Source organism: Budorcas taxicolor, chromosome 19 (assembly GCF_023091745.1).
Source record: "Budorcas taxicolor isolate Tak-1 chromosome 19, Takin1.1, whole genome shotgun sequence".
NCBI classification, from domain to species: domain Eukaryota; kingdom Metazoa; phylum Chordata; class Mammalia; order Artiodactyla; family Bovidae; genus Budorcas; species Budorcas taxicolor.
The window spans coordinates 54,713,434-54,737,873 of record NC_068928.1 but is presented as its reverse complement, the minus strand read 5'-3'; the positions used below and the strand labels follow the sequence as shown (position 1 = coordinate 54,737,873).

Sequence of the window (24,440 nt, the reverse complement as noted above, 5' to 3'; positions counted from 1 at the left end):
TCGTTCACCAGGATGAGACCTGCCGGAGGGAAGAGGAAGTCCCTCAGGGCTGGCCCGACCTCCACCCCCAGACGGGAGGTCAAGGGGCGCCACGGCCAGAGTGACGGTGCCCTCCAGCCGTGCCCCGCCCACCGTACCTTGGATGGAGATGAGCACCTGGAGAAGGCTGGATTTGCTCGTCCACCTCTCTGTCCCCTGCAGCACACATACACGCACACACGGTGCAAACTGATCAGCTGTGTCCCAGACACCTGCCGGGACTGGCCCGCCCCTACCCTCACCGCCAGCCAGCGCCGACCCACCTTTCCAATCCAGGTGCCCAGGAGGCTGACGCACACCTTCCCGTTGTCATACAGGTTGGGGTTCAGGCGGCCACTGCACTGGGAGAGGTAGCAGAAGTGGGGGGGCACGGCCGGGTAGATGTTGGGGAGCTGGATGTCGAACAGGTACAGGCCGTCCTCGTAGGGGGTGCGAGTGGGGCCCTTGATCAAGGCCGAGAAGAGGTCCTAGAGGGGGGTACAGGGAGAGAACAGGGAGGCTGACGCGGGCAGCGGGCACCCGCACGTGGAACCCGCTTCCAGTCTCTTCCAGGGCGCCGTGTGGCTGCGGTGGGAGCGGAAGCGGCCTCGGGATCCAGACACCCGCAGACAGCAACAGAGAAGCTGAATGCAGACACCTCTGTACAGACCCACTTGGCACCTCTTTAACTCCTGGCATGAAAGGAATTTTCCAAATTGGTTTTTATCTTACCAGGTTTTTTTTTTTTTAATAAACTACTACTTGTAAGTTGCATTCCTCAAAACACCACTGTGACCTCCCCCCTGCTCCCCCCCCCACCCCATGAAGGCAGCAACAGTGACGGCCAATAAGAGAAAAAATCATCCAGGATGGCAAGACTGCACTGGCTTCGAGGGAACTAGAGGGGTGAGAGGATCTGGACTCGAGGAAAATGCTCTGTCAGTCATTAAGGAGACTCCGCACACACATCAGAGACCCAGGCTGAGGGCTGGGGCAGGGGCACCATCGCCAGGGCAACGTGTTGGGTGAGCTGCCAGCTGAGCGACTGCCGGGGCTGAGTAGACCAGCAGGCGTGCCAGCAGGCCCCTTCCCACAGCATCCCTCTTTGTGGTCCCTTTCCCATGGCCCCTTTCTCCAGGGCTGGGCCAGAGGTGAGCCTCCTAAAATCACAGCCCCTGGGGGCGGGGCAAGGACTGGTCAAAGGATAATACAGCTTTTCCTGTAACATTCTAATTTTTCAAAAAAAGAAAAAAGTCAAGTAATGTATTACATAATTTTAAACTAAGCTTTAAAAGGACGGCCGTCTGGTCTAGAGACAGCTGTGGGAGTCTTGTCAGAGCTTCTCCCGCCCTGTAAGGAGGGGCTGCAGGCAGGCAGCCCCACCGGTGGCCCCCAGGCCTGCAGGCCCAGGGCCCGAGGCTGCAGCCTCCTGAGCGCCCACCTGGATGCCTGTGCCCGCCCACGCCCGCCTACTTGCCATTCTATCCTCGAACGTCTTGACCATGATGCCATCAGGCAGCGAGGTGGCCAGCAGCGCCATCTCCTTCCGCACTGTACTGAAGAACTTCTTGGCTTCTGGAGGCTGGAACTCAATTTTCTTAAAAGAGTGATTCGCTAGAGGGGGAAAGAGGGTGGTCAGTCCCTCAGGCGAGGCCTGGGAACGCCAGCTGGAGGGGCAGCAGCAGCTGAAAGTGCTCCCCAGACGGGTGGACAGAGCCCCCCTGCCCCGCCGCCCTCTCCTGGCATGGGGACTGGGGGGCCCTCCAGGGACACGGTGCCCCGGCCCTGGAATGAGGCCAGGCGAACTCACAGGGTGCGAACTCCAGCACCGAGAAGACCTCGCCCTTGGCGCTGGTGAAGGTGACTCCAGGCTTGCCGCCGCACTGCTGGCAGAGCACCGGCGTCTCGCTGGGCCACTCAGCCTTTACCGGCGACTGCCCCTCGGGCTTGTCCTCCTTCCGCTCCATCTCCGGCACCGCCTCCATCTTCTCCTCCTCGGCAATGGCCACGTTGTCCAGGGTCTTCTTGAGGTTCTCCTGCAGCTTCTTGATGTCATCCAAGAACTTCTTCTCCCGAGTGGGCTTCTCAGGCTCCGCCGTGGGAGAGGTGGGCGAGCCTGTCAGCAGCTGCTCCACCGTCATGTTCTTGAGGCTCTCCAGGATCTTGATGGCTTCCTTCAGCTCCCGGAAGCTCTTCGGGGGCCCATCCTTGCCCGCCTTCTCCATCAGCCCGGCCACGGGGGCGGCCATGGCCACAGCCCCCTGGATGGCGGCCGTGGCAGCCTCCTCACTGATCACCACGCCCTTGTCCTCCTCGGGGGCTGCCGGCTGCTCGGCGGTGGGCATGGGGGGCTCCTCTATCTTGGGGTGCTCATCCTCTACCAGCCCGTTGTCTGTCTCCCAGCTGTCACTGTCGTCTTCCCACTCGTCCGAGGACGCGCCACTGGTGCTGCCTTCCACCGAGTCGTAGTCCGACTCCTCAATCTCAGACTCGATGTTGTACAGGTGCTGAGGGGAGATGGGACGTGGGCTGGGCAGAGGCCCTCTGCCAGGGACCCCGAGCCTCAGAGCTGACACCGACCGGGGGCCCTGAGGCCTCAGCAGCCCTGCCACCCTTCTTCCCTTTCCTGCTCTGGCCTCGCGGTTGGGCCTCTGCGCTAGGTGGTCCCTAGGCCTCTGGGAGGCACCCCAGCCCAGCCCATGGGTCCAGGGCCCAGCAAATGCCAGTTCTAGCCGCCTCGTCACTGAGTGCACTTGGTCACCTGGACCATGGCAGACTCTGTGACTCTTGTTCCCGTTCTTGGAATGGCCTCCTGGACAAAGGGGGAGCCACACCCTCGTCCATCCTGTACTGGCGCTGGGAGAGGGAAGCCGGGGTGTGAGCATCAGATCAAACGAGGGGGCACAGAAATGGAGCTGCGAAAGCCGTGTCCATTCCCTCCCCCCCCGATCTGTGATAGTTTCCTAGAAGTGTTGGGGGAAGGCCCTCTAAGATACAGGGCACAACCTGCGCATTCTCAGCGCAGTGAGATAGGGATCCAGGTAGATCTGTGAGAACCTAGACATGCCTGGAAACCAGGAGCCTGCTGGGTGGGGCGGGACGGTCGGGCCCACTCCGGGCAGCCTCTCCGCTCTCCTGACTCTCATCCAGGGCTCTGGGTGTAACACTGCCCTTCCTTTCCCCAAGACCCTGCTCCCCAAAAGAAGATTCCTTTGCCAGGAAGGCCTTGAGCTCTCAGCCTGGCTGTTACAGTCTGGAGCTGAGCCATGGGCTCGCGGGGGTCTCACCTGAGGCAGGATGATGGTCTTTGAGTTGTCAGCCCACACCACCTCCACTTTGCTGCTGACATCCACGCGGGCTACCTGGCCCACCGATGGCTGCAGGGCAAACAGGACAGGGTCAGGGGCAGCTCTCCAAGGGTGAGGCCAGAGGCAGGGCCGTGAGAATGGAAGCGATGTGGGCGCCGCCCAGAGGCCACCGTGAGTTCTGAGAGCACGGCCCTCCGGCTGAAACACCGCCAATGCTCGCTGTCCACTGAGCCTGGTCTCTCTGGATGCTCCCCGGATGAGGCTCCAGCCTTAGGACTCTGGTACCCCTTTTTCCCCTGCCCAGAATCTGCCTGACCTCACTGCACTCACTGCATGTCCCCACTTGTTCCCTGGGGCCGAGCTCAGGGTCACCTCCCCAGGCCTCTCCTGTGCTCCTACGGCACCTGCCACCACGCTCACAGCACTAAGGACAGGACTGGGCGCCCCCAAGAAACCACCCGTGGAGCTCGGGGAGCAGCTGTGCAGACCGGCAGGCGGGCCCTACAGGGGGCGGGGCGGGGCAGGGCGCCTCCTTCGCGGGGGTGGACGCGCAGGCCCCCTGGCGGCAACGACAGGTACTGCAGCGGCTGCGCGGGACGCCCTACCTCGTCCTCCTTGTGCGGGGCTCCGTCCTCAGTGTTCCCGATTCGGATGACGATGTCGGTCGTGCGGAACCGGAAGTCAGGGTGATCGGCGATGTCGTAGACGCTCACGTCTTCCTCCTCTCCGATCAGCTAGGGCGGGATGGGCGGTCGTGAGCCCGGGGGGCTCTACGCCCAGCTCAACAGAGCCCACCCTGAAGGAGACACGGGGGCGGCCCCTGCTCACCTCCACGTCATCCCCGCTCGGCCGCAGCTTGAACCACTTCACCATGCACGTGCGGCCCACGTGGTCCCCGGACTGCACCACGCCGTAGACAGCGGGGTCCGGACAACTCTGGACTGTGGACCCAGTGCAGGCAAGGGGTGAGCTAAGGCACCCCGGTGGGGGCACCGGCCGCCACCCCCAACCGGCTGCACATCAAGCACAGGGGCCCAGGACCCACTGCTTCCCTGGCTTGGTCAGAGAAAGCCAGAAAGGCTGCGCTGTCCTCAAAAGCTGGAGCCACCTCCCAGGGGAGGCCTGATGCCAGACCTCATGACCCTGCCTCCTGAGCCCTGCCTGGCAGTACCTCGCTTGTCCACCACGAAGTCTCCCGGGCAGAACTCGTTGTTGTCCAGGTGATGCACAGGGAAGAGGTCGTTGGAGCGGATGTTGCACTCCACGGAGCCGTCCTGCCACATCACGTCCGCCGAGGTCATCGTGGTCACCACCTCCACAGCCACCCTGTAGGCGGGCCCGTGAGCAAAGGCCAGGGACTCTCCCTCCCCCTCTGTGGGCTTGGCAACTTGGAACTCAGCTTCAGGCAGGAGGGAGGAAACAGTGCTGCTCCCCTGCAGTCTCCATGCCCAGCATCTCCTTCCGGAGAATCCCTCAACCCTGGTTCTCACCCTCTCCTGTTCTCAGATCCTTCCATCCCACCTGGCCGACCCCAGGCAACCCTGAGCCCGCATGGGGCTTCAGACCACGTGTGCACCCGTAAACCCGCCTGCGTGCGGGTGCCAGGGAACGGTCTCAGGCTGGACACCCAGCCGGGAAAGAGGGTGCCCCCGAGTCTACCTGTCCCCCGGCTTGAAGTCGCGCGTGATTTTATTCTTCTTCCTCTTGTGTTTCCTCTTCAAATTCTTGATTGACAAGGGGATGCTCTTCTTGCGACTCGCGCCGCTGCCGCTCTGGGAGGAGGTGGTGGAGCTGGCTGAGGAGGTCACCGAGCTGGTGTCGTCCGTGTCGTCGGCGGCCTCGTCGTCAGCGTCCTGCTCGGCTGAGTGCAGCCTGTCGTCCCCGCCCTCCTTCAGCAGGAAGGGGGGCAGCTGCTCGCCCGCCTCGTGGGCCTCCTCTGGGCCCTCGTCCTGCATCTCCACTGGGCTGGAGGACCCATCGGGTGTCTCCTCGGGGCTGGCGGAGCCCGTTTCGCTCTTGGCTTTGGCCTCCCCCTTCTTGCCTGCGTCTTCCATGGAATGGTCCCTGGAGCACTGGACGTCCGGGGAGCAAGATGTGATCCTCACAAGCTGTTTCTTCAGGAGGCGCTTCACCTGCCGGCAGAGGGGAGGGTGGGCGCCATGGAGAGCTGACTCCAGGCAGCTCGCTCGAGGGGTGACGGCTGTATACACCTAACTGGCCTGCAAGGGTCATCAGGGCTGCCCCCCAAGGCCTAAAGCACAGACCTTCCTGCTGTGGAAATGGCTCAAGGCCAGTTCCTCAAACGCCCGCCAAGCCCCAACCCCAAGGACATACCTTCTTGGCCATAGAGCCCTCCCCCTGGGCGCAGTGTTTTTCTGGACATTCACAGGCAATCTTGGCCGGCTCTACCTTGGCTGGGAAGACATACAGACAGCGCTCCCCAAGCTGCCGCTGAGCATGGTCAAAGCATCCGAGACGCTTCACCCTGGGAGGCGAGCGGGAGAGGGCAGAGGCGGGCGCTGGGCGAGGGGGTCCTTGGCAGCCCCCCCGGCATCTGTGCCTGTGGCCCAGAGACTTGCTTGGGGACCACCTCTGGGGGTGCTGGAGCAGGGGGCGTGCTGGGGCCGCTCACCTGCCTAGGTTTTCCTGGGTGATGACAGAGGGTGGGGGGCTGACGCTGTCCGTGCCCCCTGGACAGAAGCTCTTGGTAATCCAGGTGACCTTCAGCTCTACAACCTGCACCTGGGAAGGGGGTGGGACAGGGCCCCAGTCAGCAGACCCTACGGCCTCTTGCTTTCCGCAGCTGTCCTCCAGAGCGGGAAGCAGGTCTTCATCGTAGTTCAGACCCTCCCAGAGGTCACGGAGGCCTCCTCCCCTCCAGATGGGCCCAGCGTACCTGCCACTGGCCACCTCCCTCCTTCGCTCAACCCGGGCTCCCCCTGTCCTCAGAGCAGCCCCCTTCCAGGCGAGGGAGGCTGGGCGGCAGTGCCAGGGCCTCACTCCCCACCACACCTTCTCCTTACCTCTTCGACCACCACGCGGAACTTGCTCTTGGTGCTGAGCACCGGCTTGATGCCTGACAGCCACTGGACGCTGGAGAAGATCTTGGCAGGCCCAATGAGCACCTGGCCCGGGTAGAAGCCGTAGGAATCGTCGAAGAAGAGACCCTGCAGGATTGGGGGCCAGAGGGGGGCCCGTGAGCGCTGCCTCTTCGGGGGCGGGGGAGCAGTGTTCACACCTGGATCTCCTACTGGGCACCTGCCGTCCACCCCAGGCCTCCATGCTCCACACCCCCAAGACTGCAGAGTAGTACTTCTCAGACCTCAGATGCACACAAACCACCAGGGGTTTTACTCACTAAAAGGCATGGCTGACCCATTCTGCTTATAACAAGCTCTCGGGCCACAGCAATGCTGCTGGTCTGGGGGGACAAAGCTCTAAGGCCGGGGGTCCCCAAACCTGCTTGATCACACACACTCTCCTAGTGTTATTTACAAACTGTCATTTACCACTGCTCTAAAATGTCATATCACAGTAAACTACTGCATACACTCCAAGAAAAAGGAAGATTTTAAAAGGATGAGATAAAAAGTTTACAAAATGCAAAGAAAGTTCTACTGCTTCCTGCAAACACCCAAGCTTTCACCTTCTGCTACACAGCCCCTCCTTCCAGGAAAGCACTGGGCGAGACAGCTGGTCGCCCCGGGCCAGCCCCCCACACTCCGCCGAGAAGCCCAAGCTCCCTCCTGCAGAGCCCAGGGCTGAGGAACAGGAGACGCGCCCCCCCACCCCCGCCTCCCAGGCTCCTGGGGTGGAGCCAACGTACAGAGTCGCTGACGTGCGGGCAGACATCGTAGAGCTTGGCGCCATCCTCCGTGTTCATGGAGCACCTGCAATAGGGGGCGGGGGCTTGGTGGGCGCCCAACCCAGTGCCTGAGTCTCAGGGGAGGCGAGGCAGCCAGGGCCCCAGAAGGGGTTGGTCAGTGTCTACAGGACTTGTCCAGAGGCGTCAGTGCCTCCGCAGGCCTTAAAATGGGTAATTCACCCTCCGCCCACACCTCAGTCCCTGCACTGGAACGAGGAACTCTCTAAAACAAACAGGACTCAGCCAGCAGATCTCAGCGCTCATTCCCTTAAAGTGCCTAAAGGATAGCATCAGCCCCTCTTGGGGGTCCTATGTGACGATGAGGGTCTCCCCAAGCCAGGGCAGAGCGAAGACCAGGACCTGACTCAGCCAGAGGATCCAGCCAGGCTAACAAGGAGACCAGCCCGCGGCCGGGCCCTGAGACGAGAGGCCCGCAGCCCTTGGCACAGCCCTCGGGGGGCCCAGGACGCACCCCGGCCCCTTCCCCAGCGGCCCTGCCCTGCGAGGGCTCCTGCGTGGTGGGGAGACCGCACCTGGCGCCGTTGGACAGTTTCAGGATGATCTGGTTCTTCAGGTCGTAGACCTTGCCCAGCCAGCAGTCGTAGGCAATGTAGTCTCCGTACATGAAGGGCTGCAGACAGGGAGACAGGCGGTGAGACACGACGGAGGACTCTGGTGTCCGGAACCCCTGTTCCTCTTGGCCCCACAGACAGGGCAGGAAGGCTCCATGTGGGTCGGACCTAGTAACTGTGCAGCAAGCTTGCCCCAAGAGTCCCCAGCTGCTCGCCCCCACAGAGGCAGAGGCTGGACGGCCTTCCGAGGACACAGGACACGTGAGTGGGAGTGGGCTGGGGTGGGTGGTTACACAGTAAAATGATTTAAATAAACAGATAACTATACGGAGGATATCAAGAGCCAAGTCTCTCCCTGCTGGGGACAGCAGTCACTAACACAGGCAAGGGAAGAGAGAGGAGCTGGACTGGGGTCAGAGGGATCAAGATGAACTCACACATCTCAATACGTACACAGGATGGGCACAGGCATATTTAGACGTGTGTGAGTATCCACCTACGTACACATACGTGGATTCCCTAGTGCTGCCCTGAATGGGGCCCAGGGGCAATTAGCACACCCCGCTTGCACCCAGACTGTGGCTTTTGAAAGAAACTAGGGCTTGCTGAAGAAACAGCTGATTCTAGGCTGGATCAGAAATAATACGATAGGGAAAGTAAGAAAGTGTTATTTTAAAAAATGGTGGAGACATGTCAAAAGAGCACAGATGCCAGCTTGAAGGGGTTCCTACCGGCCAAATCTGGGTGGGATCACTGAAGCAACAAAACAAGTAATGGATTACAACCAATGACTAAAACAGGAGTCTCTGCATCTGATATAAAAAATGAAGAAATAAATGGGACAGAAAGCACAGCTCTTCCATGTGGTAGAATGCCAAACTCATAACAAAGCAGGCAGTGATGGTGTCATGAAATCACCATTTAGCAGCCATCAGACTGCCGGCTGGGTCAGGTGGGAATTGTTAATGGAGGCTAAGGCTGGTGGATGGGGGTTGAGAAGCACCAGTTTATTGACACAATCCCGGAATAACTCCCCACAAAACCAATATGATCACTGGCAAAGGGGTGAATTCTGACTTTGCTGGGAGGCAGCTCAGCAGAGCTCAACACGACTGGGGAGCAAAGAGAACATCTCCACACTGCGGCTGAGGCACGTTCCCGGGCCAGGGAAGAGCTGAGTAGTACTTCTGGGGCAGTTCTGCCAAAAGCGTGGGGCCCGAGGCTGTCATGGGCACTGCCGGATGGCCCCAGGCTCAGGGTCATCAGGGACAGGGAGACAAAGCAGGACCGGGAACCGCTCCAGCCTTGGGGAGATCAAAGAGCTGACGACTGAGTGTGTGCTCCTGATGGAGTCCGGGTCAGAAGGGGAAAACGGAGATTGTTGGGACAACTGAGTGGGGTCTGCGGATGGACAGCAACAGGTCAAGGTCCTAATGTGGGGGTTTGAATGGTTGTTAAATAGGAGAGTGTTTCTGTTTTGGGAAAATACACACTCAGGGGGCAGACGGCATCATAACTGTAGCTTGCTTTCAGATGTTTCAGAAAAGCAGGGACTTCCCTGGCCGTGCAGTTGTTAACACGTGGCCAATGCAAGGGGGCACGGGATCGATCCCTGGTCAGGGAACTAAGATCCCACATGCTGCATGGTGGTGCCAAAGAAAAAAAAAGGTTAAAAACAAAGTTTCAGAAAAGAGGAGAAAAGAGAGAGTGGGGGAGAGAGGGGCGGGCAAGAGGGAGAACAGGCAGGAGCAGGTGCTGACGCGCACCAGGTGTGCCGCTGCGGGAGACATGGCACCTACGACCTTCAGCAAGTTTGGAATCGGAAACGCATAAATCAATAAACTACTGGAAAAAAATCTGTTTCAAAAACGATGACAAAAAGTCTTAGAAGAGAAAGGAAACCAGCCTTGTCTGTTGGAGACATAAAGCGCCACCTGACCTCAAGTCCGGATGGCTGACTCGCAAGAAGCGCCACCAGGCTGCAAGGAGAGGCTGAGTGCTGGGCTTGGCCGCTAGGGCCCCATGGGGGGAGGCCGGCAGGGGGCTCACCCAGATGTGCTGCAGGTCCTTGCTGTTGACGGGGTAGACGATGCAGTTGGTGCCGATGAGCTTGACAGCGCAGTCGATGTTCACGTCGATCACGGTGCCGCACTGGCTGTCCTGCAGGCGGGAAGGCATCCAGGCCCAGGGAAGGCACCCTGGGGGCCCACCCAGACCCGCCCGACCCGCCCCAGGCCACGCCCACCGGGTGGGATGGGGACTCACAGTGGAGCGCATGTGCCGGACCACATCGCGGGGCACCACGGAGCGGTCCTCGAGCTTCAGCTGGAACAGAGGGCAGAGAGTGAGAGCTCGGCCTCCAGTCACATGGGGCATGGTCTCCTCCCAGCTGCAGTCAAGCACAAAAACCCCAAGTTCCCCAGGCTTTCCCAAATCCCACGTGCCCCTCCCCGGCACCCGGATCAGGGGACAGGACCGCACTCTGATCAGGGACAGACCAGGGGCAGCCTCCCCGGTCCAAGGCGAAAGTCGGGCTCACCGGAGGGAACTGATCACACTGGAAACGGTGGCTAAGCGACAGACCACGGACAGCCTCACTTAAACGAGAGCAAAACATTCTGCTATGAGCGGAGTCCTACCTCCGCCTCTGCCTACCCCGCGCCCCTGCCGCTGAGTGCTGGGGAGGGTGGGCTGGAGGAGGAGCATGACGTAGGGCCAGAGGGCACCCCGAGGCGGCTATCAGCCGCACCACCTTCTAATCTGGGCTATCCTGCACAGCCAGCCGGAGCCTGCTCCTTATCGACAGCCCGGCGGAGCACTGCAGGCTGCTGAGTAACTCAGGACGCCAGCTTCTGGAGCCTGGCCGGCTGCACAGCAAGCGCTGACCCCTTCCCTCCACAACTGTCCCCCCACCCGCCCCTGGGCACAGGATCCCCACAACAGCCCAAAGCTTCTCCACTGAGCCAGCCCACCTTCTGCACTGGGCCCCCAAGCCTGGGGCAGCTCCTCTGGGGTTCTTCACTGCATCCTGGGAATGCAGGGGCTCTGGGACTGCCCACCTTCCTAGCTCAGAACCTCCAAGACCCCAAACGAGGAGGGGGGAAGAGCTGTTCCCACAGACACCCAGCTGAAGACCCTCAGGGTTACTCTCGCCACCGCAGAACCTGGGGCCTGGAAAGGTGACCTCCATGAGGTGGCCTGAGGTACTGAGAAGGGAGACACACTCAAGGTCACCGAAACCCTGGCATCAGTGCAATGTAACTTATGAAACAAGGAAAGCGGAAGCAACGGGCCTGCTATCAACAGGTGACGGAGATGCTCCCACAGGGAGGGAGCCCCGGGTTAGGCACAGCGGACCTTCACCTGAGACGGCACTGCAACCCCCGGGGGCTCAGAAGATTTACAAGGTGGTGAAAGCACAGAGAGCCACCGGGCGCCTGGCTCACAGTAAGCGCTCAGCCAACGCCCACTATGATGCCTCCACCCGCCTCCGCTGCCCCCAGGTGCAGGCTGATGACCCTAAGTTCAGGCTCCGAGACACCAGGAGGGGTCTCCTGGGAGACACCAGGAGGCTTCGAGGGGCCATGTGGAACTCTGTCAAGAAGGTACTGGAATGATGGTGCCGTTTTGCTAACTCAACCAACCTCCCGTCCTCTAACCCTCTGGGTCCAAATGCCCGGGGAGGACACGGTATTTTCAGTGTGCTGTCCTGCTCTATCTCAAACCTCGGCTCCCGTTTTAGACTTCAAAAAACCACAACTACAGGTCTTTCCAAGTTGCCACGGAAACCAGGAGTTGCAGCGAGGGGAAGCCCTCTTGGCTGTGCTGCGAGGGGTGGGAGGTGACCCTGCGTCTGGCCGTGAAGCACAGCAGCCCCACCTCATGTTGGGGTCGGTCCCTGAGAGCATCCTGAGGAAAGGATGGGAGCGGCCCAGGGCGAACCCTGAGCCACTGCAGTCCTGGCAGGGACGTGGCCCAGCCCTGCTGCCCCTGTGGGCGGAGGGGTCGCTGAGGCTGCTGCTTGGAGGCCCAAGCAAGAATGCCACAGCTCATGAAAGCTGGCATCACGGCCAGGCCAGGGGCAGGCTTTCTCCTTCCTCACCTTGCAGAAGTGCTGCCAGGATGTGGGGCAGGCAGGTCACACAGTTCCCGGGGGGTGAGGGGGAGGGCTGGGGAGCCAACGTGTCCCCGGGTGGGGCTCTCCCGACCTGCACTCGGCCTCCTGCCAGAGCCTGATTCCCTCCCACCATGAAGCTGGGTCTCCAGACTCTTCTAATCCTGCAGGACAATGACAATGACACAGTGCGTGCCAAGTGGGAATGGCAGGGATGGCAGGGAGGAGAGCAGGGCGCCGGAGCCACGATTCTGTTCATGTGCCCTCCCCTGGGAATCCCAGAAGAGCACAAGACGCCTGGGTGGGCAGGATGACTCGCCAGGCTCTCCTCTCTGCTCCACAGTGTTGCCTCCTGGGCGCCCGCATGCCCCCACACCAGGCATGGCTCTCTGCACGTCTGCCGGGTGCCACCCAGGGACCGGGCCTTCCCCTCGTCCTCCTCGCCTCTCCCTGCCCCGGGCACATGCTCCCAGCATCTCACAGGCTCTAGAAGGAACCCCTGCTCTGGAGGCCTCTCCACAGCGACAGCACACCTGGTGTGTGTCACGCTCCACGCGGTCTTCAAGCAGTTCACATGTTTTAACCTGAGAAATCCTCCACAACCCTGCAGAATCAGTATACCATCCTGGCCTTACAGAGAAGGAGACCGGGACAAAGAGCAGAGAAGTCACGCATGCAGGGGCACACGGCTCCACAGTGGTGCGGCCTGGACTTGAACTCGGGCAGTCCAGCTCGAGTGCATTCTCTTAACCACAGAAAAAGCTCCTCCCTTCCCAGAGCTGTAGACAAGAACGGAGCAGACCACGTTTCTGGCAGCTCCATGAACTCTGCAAGACAGAGAAAAGCAGTAACTGCTCTGCTCATCTCTGGAACACATGGCAGGCAGCTGTCGTGGCCTCAGCCGGTGGACGTCATGAGGGCCCCTGAACACCCACCAAGGCCAAGGCCACAGGTGGGGGAAGCCTCCTGGTCTCTCTCGGCAGAGTGCCCTCTGCTCCTCCCGCCCTCCAGAGATCCAGTACCCAGACCACAGGTGCCGGACACGGTGCTGACACCAGGGGGCGCTGTGTCTGCTCCAGGAAACGGCCAGGATCACAGGAAGACTAAGCCAGACAGACTCATTCTTTGTTGGGTGCACTCTGATTTAGTTTTTATCACGATCAGCTCTAGAATTCTGAACGAGCTCTGAGGTGGTCAACTATGGTTTAACATTTCTGGAGGACAGTTGTAGCTGTCAGAAGTTTCTGAACAGAAAAAAAAAAAGACACCACACCAAAATGACACAGTGTCTGAGTGAAGAGGGGCTACACGTGGTTTCTAAAACGAACACGCATTACTTTGGAAAGACTGAAGGGCAGAAGGAGAAGATGGCGACAGAGGATGAGACGGCTGGACCGCACCACCGATTCAATGGACATGAACTTGGGCAAACTCCGGGAGATGGTGGGGGACAGGGAGGCCTGGCACGCTGCAGTCCATGGGGTTGCAAAGGGTCGGCCACAACTTGGCGACTGAACAACGGCAACAGCAGCTGGTTTACAATCCTGGGTTAGTTTCAAGTGTATAGCATGGAGATTTGTTTTTGTGAGATTTTTTCCTTGGTACATTTATTTTAGGTTATTATAAGATCCTGGGTATAATAATTAATTCCCTGTGCTTAGACACTTCTGGGACATGTCTGAGGGATGTGCCTGGTGGAATCCAAGAACATACATCCTTTGCCTCCACTGCCTCCTCTGGAAATGAGTAGCAAACAACATGCCTGCCACCCTTGTGGGGGGGGGAATTCCTGCCACCCTTGGGGGTGGGGGAGCCAGGCTTCAGGAGAACAGGCACTGCTGAGACAGGTCCTGCTCTGACTCAGCTTCCGTTCAGTGAAGCACAGGAACGAGGTGAGCACGAGTGAGCTATTTAAGTGGGTGATCAGGAAAGGCCATTCCAAGGTGACGTGTGACCAGAGGTCTGAGTGTATTAATGGAGGGAGCTTGCCAAGCAGACGAGAGAGCTGCCCCAAAGACCCGGCGGCGTGTGCCTGGAGTGTTCGACGGCCAGCAGAGGCTGTGACAGCAACAGTGAGCAGGAGGCGAGGCCGGGTGTCTCGGGCCTCAGAGAAAGCACCGGAGAAGGACCCGAGAGTCCACCCTGAGCGAGGCGGAAGCCCCTGCAGGTCTCTACAGCGGGGCATGCTGGGAGAATCACCAGGCAACTGGGCAGAGAAGCAGCTGCAGAGCAGGCAACGGGACCAGGCAGCCCAGAGTTCTCAACTGCGCAACCGCACCCCCAGAGGACACGTGTAATGTCTGGGGATACCTGGCTGTTGAGGCTGGGGGAAGGGGCTCCTGGTGGGTGGAGGCCAGGGATGCTGTTAAACATCCAACAAACCACAGGACAGCCCACGGTGGAGAATGATCAGCCCAAAGCATCATCGGTGCGCAGGCTGAGGAGCCCTGAGGCTGCCCCCAGGGGAGTGCGGCAGTGTGGACACCGGGGGTGGGTTAAGGGATCGCTCTCCGGCCGCTTCCTGAGGTCAGAACTAACGGGGAGCTTCAAGTCGGAAAGCAGTGCGGTGGCACAGGAGGGGGCCCCACGGGGGACCGCCGCCTGCAGGGAGGCTTTGCACGCCCACCCCGCCCCTTTCTGGGCTCCCAGGGGCTCTGGCCCTTCCCCCTGGGCTGCCCAAGGCACACACAGCTCCCCTGAGCTACAGCTCTGATGCTGGGCACTGATGGTGCTGCAGCTCAGGGTCTAGACCCTCAATCACAACACTGCTCCCAGCTGACCTGGAAGAACCTAAATCACTGAATAAAAATGTTCTAAGGAGAGAAAAAGACAAACTAAGGCTGATCAACTGGTTGAATACACAAGGAAGCTGAAACAAGATGCTCCTTTCCAGTGGATCTGAACATCACATCCTGTAGGACTGGGTGGTCCTACGGGCTGGCATGCTCAGTGGGGGCCAAGCACATGCTCGAGGGATAAAAGGGGCCTTTGTGCCTGGTCCCTAAGATCAGCACCCACTAACGGGGCCCCTAGTGTGAGAGGAGAAGCAGTAGGAAGTTGGACAACAGGCAGAGGAGGGCCCTGAAAGGAGCCTGAACGTCTGTGTTGAGGCTGGAAGCCACCCACCCACCACTGTCCTGTCAAACTCTGGAGGCCAAAACATGGGGGAGGAGAGACATGTGTCCTTCAGACCCACAGCAAGAGAACCACGGGGGCTTCTCCAGGGGTTAGTGATGTAGGCCACACCAGATCCTCAACTGATAATGGGGGTAGCTTTGAACCTGGAGCTCAAGGACCAGCTGTCGGCCAGCCCCTTGCCAGCCCCACACGGCGCCCCTGGCGAGTGAGCGGAAGACGTGGAAGACGGCGTGTGTGTTGCGGGGCGGGGATGGGCCCGCTGTGGCCCTGGTTTGGGCTGTAGTCAATGGACTGAGCCAGGCCCTTCCTGGGGTGGGGTAGGGTGGTGCGGGGAAGTGGCAGGTCCAGCAGACACACTTGGGCGATGAGGCTGTTTACCTAGGCCAGGACTCAAAGAACGATTCCTCAAAGAAATATGACGAGGTCAGACCAGTGCTGGAAATTTCTAAAGGCCTGCTATTCCCAAGGGGTAAAAACAATCCGAGACACATGATCCCTCCTGCCCCTTGAGCCAGCACAGTGATCACTGAGGGGTGGGGGACTTCGGGTCCCCTAACCAGCTCCCCTCGCTCCCTCAGCTGAGGTCACAGAGGCTGCAGTAGGTCCCAGTCCTGCTGCCCTTGGGTCCATCTGGCTGTGAGAACACGGGCTCACTGCAGAGGCCGCCCTGTGCACTGCAGAGAAAGACGGGGGCGGGGCACACTGGCCACTGGCTGAGAAGCCCAGCTCAGTTTGGGGGGTGAGACTAGAGGAAAACTATTCAATAAGAACTTTGCTAAAACCTAGGACTGAGGTAAATGAAACTCTTTTTAATGTTCCTACGGATTCAAGGCTTGATAAGATTACAAAATGTGAAACAAGGGATGTACACAGTCTTTTAAGGACGTAGAAGGATCTGGTGCAGAGATGGGTGGGGAAAGAAGAAGGGCGGGCCCAGGGATACTGACTCCTTCCTTCCAACACAAATGCAATCTGGAGGCCAGAGAAGCTGTGCTGGCAGACTGGAAGTTTGTCCCTCGGGGCAGAACTCTGAAAGAGCCTTGGGAACCCTAGAATGTATGCTCCCTAGAGCAGAGATTTCTGTTCTCTTTTGCCATGCAGTTACGCCTGTGCGGTCCCCATTCCTGACCCCGGCCGTCGGCAGTGAAAGTGGGAAGTCCTAACCACTGGACCGCCAGGAATTCCTGAGCAACACTGTTTCCAACCGAGGGTTCGGACCTGTTAGTGGGTTATGAAATCAATTTAGTGGGTCATGGTCAACACTGGGCTTATCACATACAGGAAGGGTGAGTACTATCTTGAGAAAACTTTTCCAGTTGCATAAATAACATACATGAGTCCTGGGTCACGACGTAAAAGGTGTAGTCAATGGTGGGTCACTTTCAAGGTGTCTGAGAGCCCCCACCCTACCCAGCTGCCCTGAGGATCCTCTCTGGCTGGGTCCTTTCTGGCTTGGGTTTCAGCCAGTTATATCAAGCGGAGGGAGACATCTCTTCTAGTCAGAAGCTCGTCCAGAGCCAGAACCAAGCAAACGATAAAAAATCCTAGGATCCAAACGTTTACACGGAGACACTGTGGGGTTGGGGAAACTCTTAACTCTTTCTGACCTTACTTAAAATGTCAGTATGCTGGCTTTCAGAACAGTCCAACTGGGAGTGGCAGCGAATGGTACTAACTATGGGCTGGAGCCCGGCTCCTCTGCCAGTGTTCAGTTCTGAATGGATCTGGGGACCTGACTGGCCAGTGAGCCCAGCGAATGCCAGAGTAATGACTTTCTCACAGCAGTTGACCATCATGTGACTGAAAGTCCCTAAAAATCCAGCCATCAGCAAGCTGCCCACCTGAGGATTGAAGGTTTCGATCCTAGCAAACACAAATGGCCAGAGGGCCTCACGTGCCTACAGGAGAAGAGCTGGAAACGGCTGGGCAGTGGGAGAACAGACCAACACTGGTGCCCCTCGCTGGAAAATTCTGTCAATCACATGCTACAGAAACCACTCAGAAGCTCCACTGAATTTGAAGACTGAGGGCGATCAATTCAATAGTTTTTAGTGTTTTCTATAGATTTCAGAACAAGATAAGAGTACAAATACGAAGGTATGTGTCCCAGCTTTACAGAACTTACATTTAGTTGGGGGGAAACAAAATGAAAATACCTGAAAAACACTTATACGAGTAAATAACACAAAAACTTCTGTAGCCAAAGGGCAGGTGGGAAGGGCCAGGCTGCAGAGGAAACGTCCATCAAAGATGTAGGCAAGGGTTACCCCCCCACACACCCCTTCAGATGAAAGCTGTGCTGGCCAGGCGTCTACACTCTCACCTCCCAGGGTGGTGGCCCTGTCCCTAGGGCCCCCTTGCTCTGATGGCATGCCGCAGACCAGAAGCCTGCAATTAGGGCCAGGCAATGCATCATGACTGCATCACTGCCTGGAAACTGCAGCTGCGGCCTGCCAGCTTGCGGAGACGGCCCAAGGCTCAGCGTGCCCAAGGGGACAGAGAAAGGGGACCGAGTCCAAGCGCCTGCTAAGTGGGAGGGAAGGACTGGGGAGCTGTGCCTGGCAGTGGACCAGCGGAAGCCCAGGCAGCAGAGCTGGGTCTCTGCAGATGCTACAGCATCAGGGGGAGGGCAGCACCCACCTTCAAGAACTCAGCACTGCCCTCAGTGTCTTGGCCTCAGCCTGATCAGCCTGGCTCCAAAAAGGTCCAAAGAGCCCAGGATTCCTGGATTCAGGAGGAGGGTATGAGACAGGAAGCTTCAGAGTGAGAAGAACTCCCTCCTCAAGAGATAAAGGAGAAGTCAACAGCATGGTTTCAGGCCTGTCCTCATGGCTAGGCTGCTGGGCATCCCTGAGTGGGCAGAGAGAGCAGGCCCAGAGAGGGCTCAGCGCTGCTCTCCAGACCCCTCCCCCACCCCCACGTGTCTGATGTCAGCTTAGCTCACAGAACCATGACCCAGGCTGGGAACCCCACAGGCAGACCCCTGAAGGTTTCTCCCCGCGAACTCAGACCTCAGCTGGAGGAAACATACACACGAAATTAACATCTACAAAGACAGAAACAGAGGCAAAAATTAACATACAAGTGCATTTTGATTTAGAGGGCATTTCTAAAAAGTCTTGTATAAACTGAAAGGATCTCAGTATCAGGGAGCTCTTTCAAAGAAAATCTCAGGAAATCACGGAGTCTGCCAGTCACCACCTTCTTGTTTATATGGTCACAATTCTCCTCCCCTTTCAATAAGAGCAGACACACCCATCTCCATGACTCAGAGTGAGGTGGATCAAGGAGACTCAGCCGAGGGTGAATCAGAGCGCGCAGGAGACAGAGCGCTCAGCTGGTGGCACGGCGGCACTGAGATGCCTACCCCGGGAGAGGTGTGATCCAGGGACCCGGTAAGAAGACGGCACCGGGCCAGGGGTCAGCACAGGTGCTCTCGGGCCCGGGGGAGTGAGGTTGGGGGTGGGAGGGAAGGAGTCTTCAGGGCCCGCTCAGCAGCAAGGGCCTGGAGATGGCGTGCAGGGGGTGGTCCCAGAGCTGGCACTCATGGAGTGAGCCTCGTCCCCGGCCCCCACCAGGACCAGCCTTGGAGCCTCACGGAGCCCCTGCGCTGTCGGAGGAGAAGGGGTGACCAGTGAGCAGACGCCAGCACACGAGGCCCTGGCCTGATTTTCTTTTCTGTCTGACGAAGCACGAAACTTCTTTCCTCTGAACTCCTCTAGGTCTCACACAGGAAGGACGTCTCAGCTAGAATTCACAGTATCACAGGTCTGAAGGAGGACACGATTCTGAGAGTGAGGGATTCAAAATGCATCTCAACCACTGGACACCCACCTGCAGACGCCAAGCCCTAAAATCAGCAACAGCAAGGCAGTGTTTTGGCTGAACACCCACCACTGTGTTTGATCTTTGAAGGGCAACTGGTAGAAACGAACCAATGGCCCCATAAAAACACAGTGGAGAGTCTAGATATATTTAACCCAGCAGTGCTGAAGTAGCAAAAGATTATGAAGAAAAACGGACGCCACCTTGGCAGGTCCCTTGGGAGGACTAAGTTTTAAAGCAACCATCAGAATCTGCAGAGTGCTTTCAAAAATACAGATTCCGGATATCCCAAACCTACTGAATGAATCTCTAGGTGAAACCAGCAATCTATTTCTTAATGTTCCCTGGGCGAGTCCGATTACCAGCCTGGTTAAAACAGCTCTGCTTTCTTCTAAAACAAAAGAGGGCCCTGACTACTTAGGGACATTTGTTTTTAGATTTTTTTTTTTTTTGGCCGCACACCATGGCCTGAGCAGGATCTTAGTTCCCTGACCAGAGATCGAACCCTTGTCCCCTGTAGTTAACCCCTGGACCATCAGAGAGGTCCCTGTTATTAATTTTTTTAAAGATAAAAAACCTGGGGATCAAGACGCAAAAGTGAGGTGGATTACAATAACTAGCAAAGCAAAGTGAGGCTGGGCTTACACCCGCCCCCCCACACCTCCCCCAGTATCCCTGACACACTCCAGTGGGTCAGCCCTTGAGCACACACAGGGACCAGGTTCTCTAAATGATGTGGCCCCAACTCTGACCTCTGTTCAGGTAGTCCAGACCCCTGGCCTCTGTCAGCTTCCAGACAGATGCCAAGAACAAAGCCCTAGACCCTGGGGGCCAAAAGCCCTGGGACCTGACCCAGGCAGGCTGCTGCCTAGGGGGCAAAGAGCGGAACTTGCCAGCACGTGTCCCTGGACACCCAGGGGACTTGGTTTTCCCACGGTGGAGACCTCCAGGCAGGAAGGCAACTCCGGGCCCCACACTACAGCCATAAAAACCACGGGGATTTTAGAGCTGGGTGACCGGACGGGCAGGAGCTGGTGCACTGAACGCGGCTCTCCTTGCAGGTAAGAACCCCGAGTCTGAGAAAGAACCATCCTGGCAGGAAGCCCAGTCTCTGCCTGGTCCAATCCTCAGGGATGACCACCGGGACCTCAGCTCCCAGATGCTCCTGCCCCCTGCTCTTCACCTCCCTCCTTTCAAACCCGAAGAAAAGTGACATCACCTTCAAGATGACGTCATCGCTGGCCGGCAGAGCTGGGCCTGTTCCCGCAGTGGCAGGCTGGGGACGCTTCTCCCCAGGAGAGCCCACAGCTCCTGCGGTCCATGCTCCCAAATGCTGAGAATTGCTGCTGATCAACCGCCACACTCCCTGCGAAATGCATCCTACCTTCCACAGCAGACTCAGACTGACAGGGATTCACTCAGCATTGCTATTTTTAAAAATGCAGATATGGGAGGAAAAGGCAGTAAAAATACACACCAGAGCCCTGGTCCAAGGCTGTCTTTCCTTCAGGGCCAGGTTCTCACTGAGGTGGGCTGGGTGGTGGCGGGGGGCTGACCTCCTGGGCAGTTCTGTCTTCATCATCCATGAGGGCTCTGTGCCCCCATCCCACCCACTCCCTGAGCCGCCCAGCGGGCAGGTAAGGGAGATCCACACCAGGGGGCAGGAACTTCCAGGACTCGCCCCGAATAACTGTGATCCTCTGCTTTCCTCAATTCCCAAACTCCATGTTTCTAACACAAACTGGGTGGGGGGCTGCAAACATGTTCTCTCCCCACCCCCTGCCCAGGAAGCAAGAGCTTTGGCCAAGGCACAGACAGGCGAGGAGGAAGCAAGGTGAGCACCGCCCCGCCCCGGGATGGAAAGCAAGCCAGGGCCTCACATCCCTGAACAACGGTCCCACAGCCAGCTGCTCCCAAAGTGCTGACGGCCCTCTGAACTGGCCTGATGCCCTCAGTCCACGGCATAACCACCCGGAGCCCCACAGACAGGCTGGCCCCCCCGGGGAGCAGCTGACTGGCCTCACCGCTCACCAGCGCCCACCTCGACAGTCACGTCTTCCTTTCTCAGCCACCCCATGTCACCAGAATTAGACCAGGGGAGGATCGGGTAGCCTGCCCTCTGGGCAAAGATTTCTAACAGAATGAAGCACAAATGCTTACTGAGCAGCCGGCTTCTGGGCTGAGCGTGTGGTAACTGGCGTGGCTGGGAACAAGGAAAGGGCTCGCCACCACCCACTGAGGAGGAAACACTTACAGGTGCCAGAGACCCAGCTTGGTCCTGCAAGCTCCCAACTCCTCCAAAGACAGAAAGGCCAGAGTCATCGTCACCTGAGCCCTCAGGGCACAGAAGGTGACTATTTTCTGTTCTCTGAGGGACCGGAGCAATCAGCATTGATGAAAATGCATTAACACATTTCGGTGGACGCCCTGGAGCGTCAGCACCCCTGCCTGAGAAGGGCTGGAGACCTGCCAGGGTACACGGTATTTACCTTTTACGAGAAACGTCTCAGCCTTGCTATCTCTCCAACCTGCATGCATGCTAAGTTGCTCAGGTGTGTCCAACTCTTTGCCCTCCCATGGACTGTACCCTGCCAGGCTCCTCTGTTCCATGGGATTTCCCAGGCCAGAATACCGGAGGAGGTTGCCATTTCCATCTCCAGAGGATCTTGCTGACCCAGGGATTGAACCCGCATCTCCTGCATTGGCAGGGGGACTCTTCACCACTGTGCCACCAGGAAAGCCCACCCCTCGGACCAGGGCTGGCCTTATTTCTCTTAATCCCTGGGCCCTCAGCACTGGCAAATAGGCCGCAGAACCAGAAGTGTGAAGAAGAACCAGAAGACGACCCCAGGCTGGCGTCTGAGAATCCTCCCCACCTCCCGCAGGCTGCATCCAGGAACCCCCATCAATCTAAGTGGGGGAAGACGGGACAAGCGCTCTGCCACGATCCTTCCAAGGCCCAGCTGAGTCACGTGAGGGTGATGGCAGGTGGCAGGTCTGTGATGGCTCTGAGATGGAAGCCCCCAGGACACGAGTGGCATGTGGCGAGTAATGGAAATGGCAGCTCTCTTGCCCGCCCCTGCTTATGCTCTGCCAACGATTGCGGGGCTTACTTCACTGGTCAGTTTGAACGGCCCTGAAACGGGATGTGAAGCACAGAGCTGTGCAGTGAACCACACAGGGAGAAGGTGCGACTGGGCACCCAGCGTGAACCCCGCTTCCCTCCGGCCTGGGCTCCAAACCCGCCTCTCCTCCCCCAGCGGCCGGGCAGGGACAGAGCCCGCCCTGCAGAAGCCTGGGCTGGCTTCCCTTGACATCTGTCACAGGCTGCTCAAGCGACCGTGCACCAGCCATCCATCTATCCACACACTCACACGACAGTCTGCACACCTACGAGGATGCCAGACGCTGCGTGTGCCTGGTGCTAACGAAACATCAGGCTGGGAGGAGCCAGGAGGCGGCGGGGGCATGAAGTGCAATGAGCAGTCACACACGAGGCGCCGCCACGGTGACAGTCACGGCTTTTACACGGGCCCAGACAGCTGAGTCCAGTCTTTGCCTGGGCGTCACCCCATCAGGAAGGCCTTCTCTGACCGCCCTGCTTCCTTCTCCCGCAGCACCTTCCCCGCCCTGGAAGCAGACGGCTTTGGGGGAACCCATGGGAACTGGGCTGGGGACAGAGGCAGCGGTCAGCAGCACCCCCACCAGAGAGCCACTGGCCCCCCAGGAAGCAGGCAGTGGAGGGTGGCAGCTCCTTCGGGAACTAGGCTGGAAGGAGGGACCAGGGAGGGGACGTGGACTGGGGAAGGGCCTCTCTTTAAGAATTCAAAGACAGGTCTGGTAGGAGCTGCCCAGGGAGGCTCTCGAGAGTGCAGCCTGTGAGGTAACCAGGGCGGCGCCTCCGGTCCGGCCTCCTCCACGAGGCTGGCTGTCCCATAGGGCAGCCGAGCCTTGTGCCAGCTCAGGCAGGCTGCAGGGCTAGGCTTCAGCCTCATAAATGTTGTGCATGGCCAGTGAGAGACCCTCTGCTGGCTGCCACCTCTGAACATGTGAGTTGCTCCTCCAACAAGAACAGCCGCTGCTCAAGGGCAGGGTCCCGTCACACGTGGACTGTGGTCATCGGCCCGGCCCAGGGGTCAGCCCTCCACCCCACCCCCGGGGGGCCCCGTCTAACAGGACGGCTCTGGTCTTGTCCCTCTCCCTCCTGCAGATTCCAGCCCCTCTCCAATGCCTGCCTGGGTGGATCTCGTGGCCTGGATCCCAGGACACCCCCTGGTCTGGGTGCAGCACACCTCCCCCCAGCTTCCAGAGGAAGGTCTGCGGGAGCACGCGCCTCCAGTCCTTGTGGGCTGGGCAGAAACACTTGCCAGGCGACTGGCTGGTTGTGATGCTCCCACAGAGCGTCGAGGGCTCTGCTCGTCCAAACTGAGAGCCTCTGGTGTGACCTGGCGCTGCTGCTCCGATTATATTCACTGTGATCTGTGCGGATTTCCTTCCGTTACCTGTCTTTCTGTCTACTGCACTCTTTCCTCTTTTTTTCCAGTGAGATGACCTAGTTTTTATAATTCCGAACATTCTCCCTCTATTGGCTTGAAGGCTCTTGATCCTGTTTCTACTGTGAACGTTCTAATGTGTCCGACTGACTTAGAAAGTCTAGAGGAAACCAGCTGCCCTCCCATTCTTCCTTAACAGTTCAAAGATCTTCATGTTCACTCCCATGACCCTCTCCCGCATTTCCACTGACCGCTTGTCAGCATTTTAGTTTCTAACTCTCCTCAAGTCAGTAACGACCCCAGTTTTACACGTTGACCACGATTCAGCTCGACCACAAGTTTCTGCTGTCTCTGACCTGGGTTTAGTTTCCTTCTTCCTGAAGTCCAGTGAGAGTCTGTGAGTGAATAAACTTGGGTTTCTTTTCTATGAAAATGCTTATATATTTTAAAAATTAATTTATTTTTAACTGGAGGATAGGTAGTTGCTTTCCAGTATTGTGTTGGTTTCTGCCATATTCCAACATGCATCAGCCACAGGCATACACATGTCCCCTCTCTCCTGAATCAATGCCTGCATTCTATTCTCAAGACAGAATGATATGCTGGTCTTACCGTCCTCGTGAAGATTTTCTTCCACCGTGAACTGACCTCCCTATTACTCTGTAGACACTTGCTGAGCTTCACTGTTGAGCCTTGGGAGCGATCTCTGTTTTCCTCTCAAGCTGCTTTTAAGATGTGGCCGAGCCCTCTGGGAACTCCATCAGAGCCGGCCCGGGTCCTCCTCGCGCCCTCCCCTCTGCACCACCTCTCTGGATCTCTGTGCTAAGTCCACTTAACTTCTTCAGATCTCTTTTCTGGCTCATGCATAATTCTCTCCTGGGGTGTGTCTATTTTGCCGGTTAACATCTCTGTCGGGTTTTATATGCAATGGCTAGAGTTTTTATCATAGAGATGGTAATGTGGTCCTTAAAAAAAAACAGCCTCTTTAAAATGTACTGTATCCTAATCTTTTCTTGATTTCTAATCTTTCTTTAAGCCCTGTGATCACCTTAAACATTATATTAAGATCTCTTCTATCATCTGAAGTTGTAAAATGTTGGAAATCCT

General features: G+C 58.0%; 1 protein-coding gene across 1 annotated transcript in view; it reads right to left on the bottom strand.

The window, feature by feature from the left end:
- UBE2O (ubiquitin conjugating enzyme E2 O) overlaps positions 1-24,440 on the bottom strand; it is a 47,980-nt gene that overhangs the window by 2,107 nt on the left and 21,433 nt on the right. The window contains exons 2-18 of the mRNA XM_052657368.1: positions 10,029-10,088; positions 9,813-9,923; positions 7,725-7,822; positions 7,153-7,216; positions 6,350-6,493; positions 5,959-6,068; positions 5,661-5,811; positions 4,986-5,458; positions 4,498-4,652; positions 4,155-4,267; positions 3,932-4,060; positions 3,306-3,395; positions 1,829-2,525; positions 1,496-1,632; positions 303-506; positions 138-195; positions 1-19 (exon numbers count right to left, since the gene is read on the bottom strand). The exon at positions 1-19 is cut by the window's left edge and continues 2,107 nt beyond it. Of these exons, the coding sequence (XP_052513328.1) occupies positions 1-19; positions 138-195; positions 303-506; positions 1,496-1,632; positions 1,829-2,525; positions 3,306-3,395; positions 3,932-4,060; positions 4,155-4,267; positions 4,498-4,652; positions 4,986-5,458; positions 5,661-5,811; positions 5,959-6,068; positions 6,350-6,493; positions 7,153-7,216; positions 7,725-7,822; positions 9,813-9,923; positions 10,029-10,088 (2,813 nt within the window). The remainder of the gene's footprint in view (positions 20-137; positions 196-302; positions 507-1,495; positions 1,633-1,828; positions 2,526-3,305; positions 3,396-3,931; positions 4,061-4,154; positions 4,268-4,497; positions 4,653-4,985; positions 5,459-5,660; positions 5,812-5,958; positions 6,069-6,349; positions 6,494-7,152; positions 7,217-7,724; positions 7,823-9,812; positions 9,924-10,028; positions 10,089-24,440) is intronic.